Source organism: Urocitellus parryii, chromosome 14, assembly GCF_045843805.1.
Source record: "Urocitellus parryii isolate mUroPar1 chromosome 14, mUroPar1.hap1, whole genome shotgun sequence".
Taxonomy (NCBI): Eukaryota; Metazoa; Chordata; class Mammalia; order Rodentia; family Sciuridae; genus Urocitellus; species Urocitellus parryii.
Window position 1 is genome coordinate 9,976,794 of NC_135544.1, and position 17,924 is coordinate 9,994,717.

Genomic DNA, 17,924 nt, shown 5'->3' on the forward strand with positions numbered 1-17,924 from the left:
GAAGTTCAAGATCAGGCAGCTGCATCCAGTGATCTGTTTTGGTGGGGATTCTCTGCAGAGACTGAGGGGTTACAGGACAGCTGGATATCACATGGCGAGAGGGGCACACACAAGAGACAAAGCCAAACTGTCTTTGATAACAGGCCCACGGTGGAGATAACTCATTAACCTGTTCCCCACAAACTCGCAAGTGGCTCTGCCTTCATGACCCGATCACCTCTCGAGGGTCCTGCCTCTTCATACTTCACAGCAGAAGTTAAGTTTTCACATGATTCTCAGTGGAGACGTACAATCCGTAGCAGGGATGTTACATAGACACTTCGGAGTCGCGTGTGTTTTCTGAAAGACAGATAGTTCTGTGTCTGAGAAGACACATGTATCTGTGTCATGATGCCCGTCCTTGCAGAATCCTGACCACATGCCACGTCAGGATAAGCACTCCCAGAAACCTTGCAGAGATGCTTTGCTTGAGAATAGCTCTGAAAACGTCTATGGATAGACTATAGATCCCTTGATAGCAGGATGAAATTGCATGTGAAAAGACACATATACACATACATAAAAGTTAGGAGGGTCAGAGACCCGACGTTTATCCATCATCTCATGTAATATTTTCTGGGGCCCCATGAAGTTGATGTTATTCTTTCCATTTTACAGATTTAATAAACTGAGGCCTGGAAAGGTTGACAAATGAAGGTCACAGACTTACTAAGTGGGGGAGCTAGTATTGAGGTTTGAAGAACTTAGGTGAAGCAAGAGGAGACAAAATGACTAGGTATTTCCAGAGTGGGTCTGCCACCCAGGCAACTCATTAACCAGCAGAGGCTTCTGTTTATCTACTAGAAAATGAATTTTTATGGCACTTTCCTTACTGATAACATAGTTTCAGGCAAGTAAATGTTTGAGGAAATGTTGTCCAACCCATTTTATAGATAAATACCAAATACTGTGCTGCATTTACACAGAGCAGACAGGATGCTTCTCGTGTTTTTTTTTTTTTTTTTTTTCCTGGATTATTTTTGTCTGTGGGTCTTGCTTTCCTAACAACTGAAAAATGTTATGTTTCTATAGCTACATCAAAATTGTTCTTAAAGAGGGGTTTGAGAACACAAAACTCAGGAGGCTTGGTGAAAGATAGGAAAGTGGGAAGATGATTGACATTTCCTTTGCCTTTTCAAGCCTGTGTGTCCACTGGCCTCAGAAGACCCTGGAGTCCTTCATTAATCAAGTTACATGTAAGAGTGCTTGCCTTGTATGCCTGAGGCCCTGGGTTCAATCCTCAGCACTGAAAATAAATTATATTCAGTCTATGGTACTTCTGATGTGTATGAAGCCATGTGTGTTAGCTTTCTGTCACTGTAACAAAATACTTGAGATAATCAGGTTACAAAGGGAAAAATGTTTATTTTGGCTCAGTTTTGGAGTTTCTAGTCCATGATCAGTTGGCCTGTTGCTTTGGGCCCGTGGTGAGACAGCACATTGCGGTGGGAGAGTGTGGAGAAGCAAAACCACTCACCTCATCAACCAGGAAGCAAAGAGAGAGGAAGAGGTCAGGATTCCACACTTTCCTTCAAGGGCACACCCCTATCACCTGAGGACCTCCTACTACACCCACCATATAAAGTTTCTGCCACCATCTGATAGCGCCACCTTGTGGACCAAGTCTTTAGCACATGGGCCTTTGAGTGACATTCAAGGTCCAAACTTGGCATCATAACTAGTGGCCCATAATGATGACAAGTGGGAACACAAGTCAAATCCTAAATAGCCACCTTTACAGTGGCTACCCAGAGGGGAGGTTGGCAGATTACCCTGAGGACAAGATATAGCTAAGAAATAGGCTTCAAATTTGGGAATATCTGGTAATGACTAGAAAGAAGGGAGACAGAGTGGCCTGTCCACTGACGGTGTAGATGTGGGTGGGCCTCTTTGCTCTTGCTCTTTGCTCTTGCTCCTCTGTGGCTTGCTGGGTAGAAGCCTTTGTTCTCCAGTCCTACCACCAGGGGGCACCATCCCCCCAATCCTGGGCACAGGTCAGCCTGGGGTGACAACACCCTCCAGCCAGCTCCCTTGCAGGCTGGGATAAGGTGAAAAAACCATTTGGATACTAATTTACAGTACACTTGGGGGTCAGGGCAGGGCAAGGGAGAAGGAACAATGGAGGGTGAAGTTGAAACTTTTAATACTTCCGTTTCCTTCTACTGGCTAGGATCCTGTGTCTCAGGGATGCGAGGTTTCTCCTTACTCCTCCAAACCTCATGGTTCAGAGAATATTTTCTGTGGCTCCTGAGAAGCTGGAAATCCTCCTCCTCCTTTGCATTGTTCAATGCTTGTTCATTGGTATGTGGCGTTTGGATTGCAGTATAAACACCTTGGGTTGGAGGCAGAGCCATTGTGACTTTGTATTTATAGAAATACAAATTTTAAAATTCTCTTCATTTTTTTTTTTGTTGTTGATTGTGTGACTGAACTTCCTGGTTCTCTCTGGTGACTGCTCTAACTCCTGCCCAGCAAATCTGTACAATATATGAAGTTTTTATTCCCAAAGATTGCTGCTTCCCCAGCCCAGCAGGATGTCTGTTCTTCACTTGGAAGAATGAGCTTTTCATTTCAGTGTGGGCTGCCACTTTTTAAAAAAAAAATATTTATTTTTTAGTTGTAGTTGGACCCAGTACTTTTATTTTATGTATTTTTATGGGGATGGAACCCAGGGCCTCATACATACGCGCTAGGCGCACTCTTTACCGCGAGCCACAACCCCAGACCCCGGGCTGCCACTTTCTTTTGAGTGTAGTCCCAGTTATTTGGGAGGCTGAGACCGGAGGATCACTTGAGCCCAGGAGTCTAAGGCCAGCCTGGGCAACAAAAACAAAACCAACAGATGACAAAAGAATGAATTGTTACAGTTTCTAAGGAATATTGTTCAGAGACCAAACAAACAATTCCTGGGTTTGGACAGGAATACTTACTTGACTGATTCTTCCGTCATCTGTTAGACTTTTTAATGTCTCCTTGTGTCTTTCATTTTGCCAGTTTGGGTGGGGTCTTTTTCTTTGAAGTAACATTTGTTTTTAAACCCTTGATAACTGCCTGTCCCTCAGATTCCATGCCTTTGTGTGAATGGTCAGGGGGGCTAGGGAAGAAGACTTGTGCTGGGATAGAAGTGCTTGAGGAGTGTGTGTGTGTGTAATTCTGAGTGTGTGAAGGGGTTGATGTACATGTGTGTGACTTTGTGGGGGCTGTTTGTATGTATTAGTGAGAAGGAGAGGCGGAGGAGGTGAGTGTGTGACTGTGTGTATAATATGTGTGTGTGTTAGCTATGGCATATATATGTGACTGAGACTGCAAGGGAAGCATGGTGTGTATGTGTGTGTGGTGTGTGTACACTGTGTATGTATGACTGCATGTGTGACGGTTGGGAGAAGTGTGTATGCGTGACTGTGTGTGTGTGTGTATACATATAACTGGGTGGTGTGTGTATTCACACCTTAGACTGTGTGGGGTTGTTTGTTGTGTGTGTGATGTATGTGTGTAACTGTGCCTGTGTCCTGTGCTGCCAGCCCTGACCTTCCCACAAATCCTTCCTCACAAAGCAGTGACTGTGTCACAACAGGGATGTCAGAGGACTGTGGCTTCCCCTGCTGAGCTAGAGCTCTCTTGGGGATGCCTTGTTGCTGGATTGCATACCCCAGCTGACAGTGTCAAGTCTGAGGTTTCTTTACCAATCATCCAGGGCTTTTTAAGGCTATATTGTTCATCAGCGTGACAATATCTCCCCAGGAGCAATAGCTTTCCTGCCTTGTGAAGGATCTTGAGGGAGCCAGAATTCTGATTCACGTTTCTCATGTGCAGTTGCAACCCACTGCTGGAGTCCCCTCCTCCCCTCTCCTTCTCCCCCATTCTTTTCCCCCCTCACACATTTGCACACCCTCTATGGAAGCTGAATCATGCTGCTTCCTTTTTTGGTCATAGTTGAGCCTTCTTCTTCTTTCATCACTGGGAGCCTGGAGATATGTGAAACCAATCAGTTCCTTGCCTTGTACTGTCTGTGATGTGCCTGTTCTGAACGTCAGCTTCAGAGAGGAAAAGCAGTTCCCTCCGAGTGCCCTCTTCATCCTGAGCTCCACTCGATGATGTTTTCAACTGATTGACTCTAAAGTGTGGATGCTGAAGATAGAATAATTCTGAATACCTTATTTGGGGGGAAGAAAATTAGCGTCTTCAAGGGAACAAAGAAAGACTCCAGCACAAGGAGTCACTCGAATATTTCTGAGAATCAGGGAAATTTTTATTATTTTTCTGTTCTTTCCTTCTTCTTTTTCTTCTTCTCTCTCTCTCTCTCTTTTTTTTTTTTTTTTTTTTTTTTTTTTTGTATTGGCAGGAATCAAACCCAATGTGCCAGGCAAGTGCTGTACCACAGAGCTATGCCTCACCCCACTCCCCTGGCTGAGAAATTCTTTAAATCTGGCCTTTGATGTAATTGGCAGGGAAGGGTGAATTCTGGGAACCTCTGAGGCAGCTTTTGACCAAACAGCTGCAGCAGGAGCTGTGGAATGGGGCTGAGGAATGTTGCCTCACCACCTCTGTGTATCTCCTTCCTGGCACCTGTCAACCTGGAAAGTGTCTCTACCTGAGGTCATTACTTGAGGTTTAACACAGCATCTTTTTTTTTTTTTCTTTTTTTTTTTTTTAAGAGAGAGTGAGAGAGGAGAGAGAGAGAGAGAGAGAGAGAGAGAGAGAGAGAGAGAGAGAGAGAATTTTTAACATTTTATTTCCTAGTGTTCGGCGGACACAACATCTTTGTTGGTATGTGGTGCTGAGGATCGAACCCGGGCCGCACGCATGCCAGGCGAGCGCGCTACCGCTTGAGCCACATCCCCAGCCCTTAACACAGCATCTTAAATAAAGTGATTATGGAGCCAAGTGGCCAGTGACCAGTGAAAGTGCCCATCTTGTTGGTTAATCCAGCAGAGTCACATTTCATCCACTGATACAGCCAGCATGGACTCAGCCCCACCCCTGGGGTCCCTGCTGGGTGTGCTGCGGTTGTCTCAGTACAGGCCACTTCTCTCAGGCAGTTTTTGGCCTGTTCCCCCCACTGAGGATGCTGACTTTTCTTTGGAATCTTGCCAGAGGGCCTCAGATTTGATCAAGGAAACAGAAGGGTAGTGGTAAAAAAAATTTTAAAAGGTCGTCAGGAGACATAAATTGGATGGACTTGGGTCTCTTGTCCTTTGCTGGGTCAAGCGTTGTAGCCTGGGAGGGGTGCAAGAGGACTGGTGGTGGGAGATGCTGTTTAGTCAAACCTGAGTCACTTTCCCACCCTGGCATCAGAAGCAGGAGCCAGGATGGCCAAACCACATGCCATGCCGTTGGAGTTCCAAGGAAAACATGGATTGTGGATGGCAAATGGAGGAAAGGATTAGGGAGATGAGAATCAGAAATACCTCTTATAGCCATAATTTGGCTGTTAAGGTTTTAGAGCTGGTGATGCTGTGGACTTATGAGTTTTAATGAGGCGATTCAGAATGTTGTGGATGAAAGTAGTAAATGCTATTCAGGCCATACGTACCACACTAAGGAGGAAGTATTGAAATTGCTGTTGATCAAAAAGCTTTTTGTAGGGCTGAGGCTGTAGCTCAGCTGTAGAATGCTTGCCTGGCACTTTGGAGGCACTGGGTTCAAACCTCAGCAACACATAAAAATTAATAAATAAAATAACAATATTGTATCCATCTACAACTAAAAAAAATTAAAAAAAAAAAGCTTTTTGTCTCCGGTTAGATGTTGGAAATCCATTTCCTGTATAGAGACTAAGTATCTACAATGTGGCTAAAGAACGCTGATAGGAGGCTTTGAAATGTGCATGGCTGGAGGAGGACTCATTGCAACACCATGGCCTGAACTCCCAAGCCTCCCATTTCACAGCAGTGGGCACAAGAATGTGCATTTCTTTTCTTTTCTTTTTCTAACATTTATTTATTTATTCTAATTTGTGATATATAACAGCAGAATGCATTTCACTTCATAGTACACATATAGAGCACAATTTTTCATGTCTCTGGTTGTACACAGAGAAGAGTCACACCATCCGTGTCATGTCTTCATACATGTACTTAGGGTAACGATGTCCATCTCATTCCATGGTCTTTCCTACCCCCATACCCCCTCCCTTCTCCCTCCCTTTGCCCTATCTAAAGTTCCTCCATTCCTCCCAAGCACCCCCAACTTTTATGTTCTAGCCCAATTTTGTGTCTTTGAGGATTCTTGTTTGTACTCTGAGTTATCCCTGGAAAATCCCTTTTTCTATGGCACTTTGGTGTGATGGGTGAATGCCTCCTTGGAACAAGGGTTTCATTCCCACCTTGGTTACCAGACAGTCACTTAGATGATACCCACTGTAGCCTCCTGCCACTGGCTCCCACAGGGCACCTGAGGAAGAGTACACTACACCCTGGGGTGGTGAGGGTCGTTGCTGTCCACTCCTCTCCCTTTTCCATCCTCTGCAAGTCATCATGGTTTGCTTCTTTTTTGCAATGCAGGGGATTGAGCCAGGGCCTTGTGCGTGCTAGGCAAGCCCTCTACCACTGCGTTACATACATCCCCAGTCCTCAAAGCTTCCTCCAATATTAACTTCTAGCAGGTCTGGGTTCACTGTATGAGGGCCCCTTTGGCTATAACTTCTCTGTAACTGAAGGTTTTTCAGTTAGTATCACTTTCAAATTTGAAAATTAATCTCCAATCAGCCTAAAATATTGTTCCTGGAATGGAATTGGACTGCATATGGGGAAGAGGAGGAGAGATTGATGCAAATATGTGCAAACACATACTTTTGTATTTAATTTCAGAGCTCAGGATCTTCTGAAACCCTTCATTATTCTGGATCAACAGTCCCTGCTCTGGAAGTTCAAAATGTAGCCAATACAACTTAACCTGACTTTGCAGCTATAGTTGTTGTTTTATTTTTTAGCCTTATAGTATGCAAGGCCCTGGGTTTAATATCTCTCTCTCTCTCTCTCTCTCTCTCTCACTCACACACACACACACACACACACACACACACACACACAGCTGTAATAAAGCTTTCCTCATGAGATTGTGGGGTACGGGCTAGAGTATAGTATCTGATACACAGTAAGCAGTTGTGATTGTTCACTTCTCTTTTGGGGTTTGAATGTTTGGATGATCTTACTGGTTTTCACAAATCCCTAAGGTAATAACAATACTAACCTTTGTTTTTCTTCCGCCTGTTGTTTGCCTTTTAATTCAAGACACATGCTTAAAAGCTTTACTTTTTAAATTTAGCCAAGTCTGCAATCTTGGTTTTGTGTGTGGTTTTATTAATTACTTCTGAGTTGGACCGTCATCCTTCCTACAGAGCTTTGACAGATTCTGTTGCGTCTAGATTGTTTTCTTCCCATGGTTTGATTTTTATTATTTAGCCATCTAATCCATCTGGGATTTATCATGGTTTATGTTCCGAGGTAAGGGTTCAAATTGATCTTGTTTCCCATTGCCAACCAGTTATTCTCCAACTACTTACAAAATAATCTTACTTTCCTGTCGATTGTACATTAAATGCTAATATCTTGAAGGATCCTTTTTTGAGATTCCCATCTGTTTTTTTAAATATATTTTTAGTAGTAAAGGACACAATACTTTTAATTAATTAATTTATTTTTATGTGGTGCTGAGAATTGAACCCAATGCTTCACACATGTGAGACAAGCACTCTACCACTGAGCCACAACCCAGTCCCCCCATTCTATTTTTACTGAACAAGGATCTACTATTTTTCTATTCCTTTCTTAATTCTTAGTGGTTGCATGTGTGGGTTTGATTTTTTTTTTTTTTTTTTTTTGGTTCCAGGGATTGAACTCAGTGGCACTTGACCACTGAGCCACATCCCCAGCCCTATTTTGTATTTTATTTATAGATAGGGTCTTACCGAGTTGCTTAGTACCTCACTCTTGCTGAGGCTGGCTTTGAACTCACAATCCTCCTGTCTCAGCCTCCTGAGCTGCTGGGATTACAGGCATGTACCACTGTGCCCAGCAGTTGTGTGTGTTTTTAAAGAGTTTAAATTATGTTTGCCATTTTATTTTTTCCAGGTAAACTTTTGAAAAATATTGACAATTTCTGAGAAAAACCTCCTGGGACTTTTGACTGAAATCAAATTAACCCTACAAGTTAATAGGGTAATATTGCCATATTTACAATATTTTTTTCTGTCAACTTGGAACATTATTATGTCTTTCTGTTAATTCTGCTAGACTTTTAGTTTATATTTATGAGTGAGGAAAATCAGTGACCCATTAATATTTTGACTTGTTTTTTTTCAGAATTGAAATATGGTACTTGAACATTTACTCTAAAGAGATAAAATCTGAACTTTACCGGAGGCTGCATATCATTGTAGAATTTACTTCTTAGTTTCTCATTTTTAAAAATCTTTTAGAAATGCAGGAAGATTATTGTTCACAAACACATGAATTATTGTAATCAAATCCCTCCAGATCCCCAGAGTAAGGACTAAGGTGGCACAGCTGTCAGAATTATTTTCAAAAGTTTTTCGTGGTTTTATTCTTTCTTCTGGGTGAACCCTTCTTCCCACACCCAAGAGGGTCTATCTCTGCTGCCCTTTTTCATCCACCCTCCTAATCTGCTGCCTTTTAACTTCTTAGTGATGTCTCAAAACTCCAAAAATGGGGACATTTGGTCTCCTGAAGGCACACAAATGCATTTACAAGGACAGTGAGTAGTTTTTGTTTTTGTTTTTAAATCTTGAGACAGTCTCACTGAGCTGCATAGAGCCTTGATAAATTGCTCAGGCTGGCCTTGAATTTGCAGTCCTCCTGCCTCAGCCTCCTGAGCTGCTGCGATTACTGGATTACTGGCCAGCGTACCCAATTTGAATAGAATATTTGATATCAGGATGAGCTCAGAAAATCTGGAGCATGTAACCAATGTTCTCCTAATTTTTAAGGATTCATTGTTTGGGGGATTCATTTAATTTTGGGGATGGGATGGAGGAGAAGTAATAAAATGGCTCAGAAAAAAAGGGTATTAGGGCTGGGTTTGTAGCTCAGTGGTACAGTGCTTGCCTACCATGTGTGAGGCACTGGGTTCCTCAGCACCACATATAAACAAACAAACAAATAAATAAAAATAAAGGTCTATCAACAACTAAAAAATATTTTTTTAAAAAAGAATATTAAGCTGGGTATGGTGGCACACGCCTATAATCCCAGTGATTTAGGAGGCTGAGGCTGGAAGATTGCAAGTTTGAGCCAGCCTTAGCAATTTAGCAAGAACCAGTCTCAAAATAAAAAGGGCTAGGGATATGGCTCAGTGGTAGAGTGCCCCTGGCTTCAGTCCTCAGGAACTGACCCCCCCCACACCCATAGAGAAATATTTTTCTATTACAATTTCCCAAGTTACTTTAGCCTTTTAAACTCAAGCCTTAGATTCCACTCTGCACTCCCAAGCAGGTCAGCGAAGTAAAGCAGACATTTCACATTTGGAGTAATGTTCCTTATGAGACATGTTCCTTATTAAATTCAGAATCACTTAAAGGTTTCACATGGTTTTCTTGTCTGAGATCTAGGTATAAAGCCCTGGGATTTAGCGGGTCCACATTCTTAATACCTAATGTGTTCAAGAGGAATAGAAGTTCAACAGAAGGAAACAAAAGGTGCTGAATCAGTAAGAATAATCTTAAGATATTCCTGTTTAACAGGCTCTGTAAATAAAATGGTGGTGTTTTGCCGGAAAGGCCAAATACTACTGGAATAGAAGATATTTCTAAATTTAAGTTTATTGCTTTAAGTAGATCTTTGTTTTGGGTTTGCTTGTTTTCAACTTTGGATTGGTGGTGGTTGGTGGGAAGAATTAGGGATAATGTTGGGCTTATTTTCCTCACTTGGAATAAACCGACTCACCTAACTCTGTTTATGTCTTTTGCATTCAATTACTGCTTCTTTCATACCCTTCCATCCCAGAGAACTAAAGTGAACTTTTTAAAGAAGTCACTAAACATATCTCGAGGTATGTGATGGGGATGAGCAAGAACCTCATAGATCTGGCTCTTCAACAATAATAGTTTAGTGTTTACATCATAAAATATATGAACTGCCCTTGTTCCCCAGTTTTTCTGAAAGCTAATACGGTATCTCTACTATGTGGCCATGATTGATTTAAGGGGAATTCAAACTTTACTTTTGGAATACAGGATAAAACAGATCAGGGGGTGGATATGATTGGAGTTCACCAGTGCAAACCCCGAACAAGGGTCTTCAAGCAGGCCCTGGGTGGTAAGATCAGCCCAGACTTTACTGGATGCAATCTGCATTCTTGTTAATCTTTCTAGAGCTCTGAAAGAGTATGAACTGTGGACACAAGTGTGATTTTTTTTTCTTTTGAAAAATTAGAAAGGAGCTTCTCTTTATGATTGATGTATACACACACACACACACACACACACATATATATATATATACATACATATATGTATGTATACACACAAATATTTTGCAATGCTGGGGACCAAACATAGGGTCTTCCTCATGTTAGGAAGTAATCTACCACTGAGCTATACCCCCAGCCCTCTTTCTTATATAATCTTAAGTATAAATACATAGTACAACTCCCCAATTTCGGTGTTTGGGTAGTACAGGGTAGATTGTAATTCCATAGGTAATTATAGCCTATGAGAAGACGATAACTAGAACATCTGACCTTGCAAGGTTAAGACTATAACCATAACATATCTGAATGTTGGGAGATGTTGTTGGCGATGCTGTCTGTACAGACATCAGCATGCTCTTGTCTAGTCAGATTGCGGTAGGGCAGAAAAGCAGGTAGACTGGCCTCAGGCCTCCTGTCAACAACAGCAATTCTTCACAACAGAGCAAGATATTGCTAGTTGTGACGTGGCAGCCCACACTAGGGAAAAGAAAACCGACTAAGAATAGCTGATGGAATCTTAAGCTACAGAGTGGCTGAGAGGGCCTCTGCTTTGTTTGATTTACTGGGAAAAGAATATGAAAGCTAAGATACTAGGGTTATGTCAGAATTAACTCTGCTATTATATATAGGGATAATGCACTAAAAAAAGAAAGAGAGAGAGAGACAGACAGACTAGGGTTGTAGATTCCATTCTGGCACTGATCTGCTGTGTGACTTCAGGCAGGTTAACTTGCCTTTTCTGCTTCCCTTCCCTTATCACCCAAGGAGAATGATAAAATCTGCCCTGTATACCTGAGAGAATGATTAAAAGAATCAGATGAAACTGTTAAAAGGTACTATTTCTTACATCTTTGAGACCTTCTATATTTGAAGTATTCAAGGGGAAAAAGTGCTAAAGGTTGAGGGTGTTAAGCTTGTTGAGTGAGGAGAGAATGCTCAGTGGTCAGGTTGTTGGAATACCCATTCAGGAAATAATTCTCCACTGTGTCTTAGAAAACTCACCCAGCAGAGAGTGGGAGATGATCTGTTGCATTGAGGTTGCATTGAAGCCCCTAAACATTTTTGTTAGTTGCTATTTCAATTTCGTATGTACTTTTCCTAAGTGCTTCAGAGCATCCCAGCAATTGTGCTTTACATCATCAATCTGGCATTTAATCTTGGTTGAATTAGTTGTTTATTTTGCTCATCGAATTCTTAAGTAGTTAGATAATTCAGATAGTTGCATGGGTTTTTCTACGCTCCTGACCTTTCTGTTTTCTTAGTGGCTGCTTTATCTCTGTGATTCTCTGCTGCCATCTTGATGCTTTCCTCTTTACTTGCTTCCTTTATGCCCTCAACAGCATCTCATACACAAATGTCTTCTCTTTTCACTGGAGGTCAGAAACATTTTTTTTTTAAATAGAGATGGTTTTGTTCCTTCTATTAATAGTGTTCATCTTACGCTTGGATTGCTCACAGCTCTGCTATTATTGAACAAGTGGAGTGAAAGAGAACACTAGTTCTAATTCTGCTTCTCATTGTGAAAGAAGCTGTCTCTCTTAGCTAGGCAGTTTGGAGCAGAGAAAATACTAGTTCACAGGTCTCCTAGTCTTGACTCCTTTGCTCCCAGCCCCCAAGTTGTTGCCAGAATTATCTGTGATCTAAGCAGAAATGTTACTTTATTGTCTAGGTTCCATGGGCCGAGAAGGTACACACATAGATTTGGCTTGCCCTGCAGCTCCACAAAGTTTAAAACATTTTAAATTAGGAAGAGCATTTATAATATTGGAAGATTTCTTATAAAATGCAGTATTTCAGTTTTGCATGGAAGATTGTTAGATGGTGGTACCGGGCTGCAAGAACTGGGTAGGGTTGTTCCTATTTTGATTGATTGTTGGTACTGGGGATTGAACGCAGGGACACTGGAGCTACATCCTTACTCCTTTTTGAGATAGGATCTTGTTAACTTGCTAAGGCTGGTCTTAAACTTGGTATGCTCCTGCCTCAGCCTCCCCAGTTGCTGGGATTACAGGCCCAGCTGGGTAGGGCTATTCTTGAGCTACCACTAACACCTGGGCCTTTTCATTCTCTTCCAGAAGCTAAGTAGGCACTGGTGTTTGCTCCCCCTACTCCAGAAGCAAGTTCTAACTCCTTAACAGGTCTAAGGGATCATTCAGAGGTAAGCCCTGCCCTGCCTTTGCCCCTTGCTTTCCTGCCCCTTCCCCACAGGCATTCTCCCAGTAGCTAAATAATGGCCTGCCTTGTCAAAGACAATTTTGTCATGGCACTTGTTCAATAGGGAAGACTTCATTTGAAAAAGGACTACTGCCTCAGCATTTTTCAGTAGCAGAGAAAGAGATGGGGCTTAACCCCAAATATAAGGACAAGTGGGGGTTTATGTCTAGGGATCTGTGGGTGGGGGAGAAGGAAAACTACTTCCTACTAAGAGGAAGCTTCATGAGTACAGGAGAATTCTGGCTAAACCAACCTGACAGGATTCTTGCTGAAGGCAGGCCAGGGTAAGAGGATGAGGGTGGGGATTCTCATGAAAGTGACCCAGCAGGATTCTTAACAAAACTAGACCCTACACAGACAAAAACTAAAGCTCAAAGTTAAGGCATGGAGTGTTTAGTGGAGTCTCACTAGAGTTAGGTCAAGGAGAGTCCTTGTCAGCAGTTTGAGTTTGCTTACTCATAGGGTTTATTTAATTTCTACCCAAAAGACCAATTTTGCAAACCCTCTGGAGCACTGATTAGCTACAAGGTGTGTATCTGGCCTGCCCACCATTTGTAAAATTTGCAAGTACATTACATTTTATTCTTTTGTTTATTTATTTTTGGTGCTTGGAATTGAATACCAAGCACATACCAAGCTACACCCTTGTCTCCAGGGAGTTACATCTTAGATTTTCATGGTGTATTCATCAAAAGCTTCTGAGAAGGGTGAGAAGAGAGGAGGAGGAGAGATGGGGCCTTTTCTGTGCTTAAGGTCATTTCCAAAACAAATCCGGTTCATTTGGTTACTTGCTTATGTATCTGCTGACATCCTGCTCAGCAAAGCTGAGTTGCAGCAGTAAAATTAGATTTATTTTGGTTAGGATAGCTGTTGTCAAACATTGCCCATTCTTTTCCAGAATTACAGGAAAACTGATACATCAGCCTCATTATCATACTTCTGGAAAATAAAATCCATTCAGTAACTATGGAGTAAGTTACTTTCTTGATGTTCACACTAAGTCCAAGAACTTGCAGAGGGCTGATTTTTCAGAAACCTGGGCATTTGATTTTGTAGTTTCAAAAGTTGCTGCATAGGTTGGGTTTTATCTTACTGGGGCTAACATTGGACCTGGGTTCTGTTCTTCATTGGGCAAAATTTGATTTCCCTAGGAGGAGCCAGGTTTTAAGAAGTGATGTCATCTTAGCTAAATGCATAAGGACTAATTGTCAACTAGAATATTAATTTATTGAACACCTATTGAGTGAATAGCTTTGGCTTAATCTCTGAGAAACAAAAAATGCATCATAAATATATCCATGATCTTTAGAATCTTGTCCAGAAGTGGAATAGACATGTAAATAAGTATGTTGCATGTATCGTGCTAAATGTAGCATGACCTTACAGTCTGAGGCAGTCTTGGTTTATGCCTGGAGTTCTGGCATCACTAATTAAGAAGGCTCCCTTTCACTTTCAAAGCTATCTAAAAGCTGGGTGTGGTGGTGTATTGCAGTAATCCCAGCTACTCAGGAGACTGAGGCAGGAAGATCCAAATTCAAGGCCAGATTAGGCAATTTAGGGAAATCCTGTCTCAAAATAATGGCTGAGGAGATGTAGTTCCAATGGTAGAGCACTTGACTAGCATGCATGAGGTTCAACCCCCAGTTCTACAAAACAAAAACAAGTTTCTGTGGCTAAGGGCCACAGTAACGGTTTATATTAATGTTCAGAGGATAGAAGGCAGGAAGAAACCAGCCTGCTTTCTTAGAGTATACCCTTGAGCTAGGTGATGAAAGAAATTTGAACAGCCAAGGCCTGGGAGCTTGGGGATGGGGATGGGAGTGTCATGCTCGAATTCGGGTCCCCCAAAAGACTACCAGAGACCAAGATCGATGTAAACAGCAAAGAGGTGTTTATTGCGAGCTAGCTCGGGTCCTCCGTGCACACACACCAACTGGTGACGCTGAGAGGCCCCGAGCCCAGGGTTTGCAGCAGTTTTATACTTTCTTTGGAGAAGGCAGGGACCCCCACATACATCATAACATCTCTTAGCAAATCATCACACACAACGGGAAAATCAAATAACTCTAAAACATGATTAGCACATTCACTGGCGGGAACAAGTTGGGTAAGGGTGATTGGTCAGTACAAAAGGGGTATTCATTTGAACTGATTGGTTTAAGCCAAGAGGGGTGTTCATGCTGAACTACATGGTTATCAACCACCATAAACTACTGGGAGGGTCATCTGGCATCCCAGGTATTTCCCTGTCTCATGCTGATTGGTGGTTGCTAGGGGGTTGCTATGGATCCCCACCTAGCCTGACTGAGTCAGGGACACCTGGCACAGCAGATCTATTTGTAGATAAACAATTTAGCAGGGTGGGAATGTGTCTAGGAGTGCTCTGTGGGTCTTTCCAAGGACAACAGTCAATTCTCTTCCTTGGACAGGCTTTGCTCTGAGGCAGAGGCTGGTTTTTCTGGAGAAGAGGTGCAGCCTAGAAATGTGCAAATCTCTGAGGCAGCGGGAAATTGTTCCGGAAGTGGCAATTAGTTCAAGATAGGAATTGTTTCCAAAATTGACCCTGTAACAACAATCCCTCAAGGACATTTAGTAAACTGTTCTCCAGATCCTGCCGGCAACTCAGATTTGTGTTTTTAAAGAAGCTCTCCCAGGTGATTCTTGGACATATTGAAGGTTCAGAACCAGTGGTCTGCTGACTGTGGCTAGGAAAATGGACAGGAACTGGGGGAACAGGAACAGCAAGATTAGAGGAGGATCACAGATCAGCCAGACCAGGGCTGAGCAGTGAGAAAAGCCCTCACAGGAAAGAAGCCATTGGAAACAGGCAATTTATGAAAAATGGGAGGCAAGAACTGTGTAAATCACAACAGGGCACAGAGGGGAACAGATTCTAGAACTACTCAGGAAGAAGAATGAACATAAACCTAAAGTTTGCCACATACTGATTTACATAGGTTAATATTTCCAGACAATAAAAACAAATCCAGGAACCTAAGCGACATATAATCTGAAGGTTTACTTTTGAGCATAAAACCAGAGATACAAGCAGTTGGATATATTTCATGTGGACCTTAAAAAAATGTACTTCACTTCTTTGTAGTCCCTAGAACATTCATGGTAGTTGTGTTTATCTCTGAAGAAAAGGCACTGTAACGAATGCTAAAGCATCCGGATTCCTCAGCCCACCTTTTTTCAAGATACTCCCCTCCCCTCCCCCACACTTCCACTGTTAGGACTACCTGCCAAGCCTTATCTTGTAGTTTTGCTTGTTTCATTACTGAATGTGTGACAGTCATGATTCGTCAGCAATATATGTGCCAAACCCTTTCAGGGGAGATGGCCAGTCTTTTTGCAAGTTTCACTGTGACCTTGTCCCCAAATTTTGGAGCTGCTTTCTCTGTGGGAAACTGTAGGCACTTCACAGATTCACTGCAATTCTGGGAAATGACACTAGTATAAGAAACAACCTTATCCAGGCAAGGACATCATTTGAAGCAGCTGATTCATTTGGAAGTGTGTGCACTGATGATTTTGAAGAGCAATCCCGAAATGAAATCCCTTCCATGGAAAGTGAAGAAAATCTGCTGTTTCCCTTTGCCTTCAAACATAAAGATGTTTTATTTCGAAGGCTGCTGTCACCATGCCTGTTGGCTTAACGACTGACAAACGATGTCAGAAATCAAAAATTTGAAAGTTATGAAAAGCGAGCCTCAAAAAGGAGAATGGGAAAGCCATGGGGCTGTAACATCACAGGGTAATTTTGCATCCTTTAGCCAAGACCTGGCCACTTCAGAGCGTTCACTAGTGCGGTTTGGGGAGGGGTAGGCATCTTGTCCTTGGCCACTGTTGTGTCATTGCTGAGGGACTTCCAAATCTTGGAAGTGACTGGGATGAAGATGATCAGGTTGAAATCTTCCACGCTGTCAGTATCAGGGAGGGAAAAACATCAGTCTACAGCGGTCTCGAAGTGGTTTTTTTTTTTTTTTTTTTTAATTAAATATGGGGCTTAACTTCTGTGCGGTCCAGTGTCATTCACGCCATGAAGTTCCAGAAGCAAAATGAAAACATAAGGGAAGGAGGAAAAGTGCAGCGTACACGAACTCAGAAAACGGATCTTCCGTGCTCCTGACGTAGACTCGTCGCCGGGGCTGCGGGGGTCCTAGCCGCTTGGCCTGAGGTGTGGCCGGGAAGCCCCCTGACCGAAGTCCAGGCGCAACCAGCGTGGCGCCGCGGCGGGGGAATCCGGTGCGCGCGCCGCAGACTTCAAAGGCCTGGCGCCGCCGCCGCCCCCGCCCGCGCGGCGCGAGTAGTACGGTCCGAGGGGGCGGCTCCTGGGGCGCGGCTCCCGCGGCAGCTGATGCGCGCCCCGCCGGCTAGGAGGCGGGAGCCCGAGACCCCGAGACCCCGAGCCGAGGAACGCTGCGGGCCGGGCCCCTGAGGAGGCCCCAGGAGAGGCATCTTCCCGGCGAGAGGAGCCCGGCGCGGGGGCCACCCTGGCCGCAGCGAGAGGGAAGGAGGACGAGGAGGAGCGGCGCTGCCTGCCGGCTGAGAGGAAACGCTCCACCCGGGCCCCCGACGGCGCTCGTTGAACCACATCCGCGCCTCCGCTGGCAACGCTTACAGGCGCCTGTCACCGGTTCCCTCCATTTTGAAAAGGAAAAAAGGCTCTCCCCATTCCCCTACCCCTAGGAACTGGAGCCCGAGGATCCGTGCTCATGGCCTTCAGCCCTTGGCAGATCCTGTCCCCCGTGCAGTGGGCGAAATGGACGTGGTCTGCGGTGCGCGGCGGGGCCGCCGGAGAGGACGAGGCCGGAGGGCCCGAGGGCGACCCCGAGGAGGAGGACTCACAAGCCGAGACCAAATCCTTGAGTTTCAGGCAAGTACACAGGATCCCTGCCGAGATGCAAACGTGCTGCCTGCCCTCCATCCATCCTTCCATCCATCCATCTGCGGCTCGTTCTGTGTGCGTGTGTGTGGCCGCCCACCCGCATAACCATATTCATGGCAATGCTACGTCCCTGCCCGTAACCAGGTCTCCGTGGTGTATTCGAAAGTTCGGGATGTTCTGTTTTCCCGTGTGTTTTCTTTCCCCGGTTTCGCTGTGAGCTTTCTGAACCCAACGCAGAATCTGCAGTCTCTCCGCGTCCCCGTTTGCCTTGGTCACTTTCTCTAAGCTTCAATCCGCTCCCCCTCCCCCCCGCCCCCTCTCCTACACCCAGACACACACACACACATACAGG

General features: G+C 43.9%; 1 protein-coding gene across 8 annotated transcripts in view; it reads left to right on the plus strand.

Annotated features, from left to right (window-relative positions):
* Tacc1 (transforming acidic coiled-coil containing protein 1) overlaps nt 1-17,924 on the plus strand; it is a 112,348-nt gene that overhangs the window by 37,469 nt on the left and 56,955 nt on the right. For 3 of the 8 annotated variants that reach the window (XM_077792451.1, XM_077792449.1, XM_077792450.1), the window contains exons 2-3: nt 12,543-12,625; nt 16,711-17,560. The exons of 4 other annotated variants lie outside the window; for them this stretch is intronic. In XM_077792451.1, coding sequence (XP_077648577.1) covers nt 17,400-17,560 — 161 coding nt within the window. In that variant the 5' untranslated portion in view covers nt 12,543-12,625; nt 16,711-17,399. The remainder of the gene's footprint in view (nt 1-12,542; nt 12,626-16,710; nt 17,561-17,924) is intronic. One more of the 8 variants, XM_026404715.2, reaches the window with a different exon arrangement.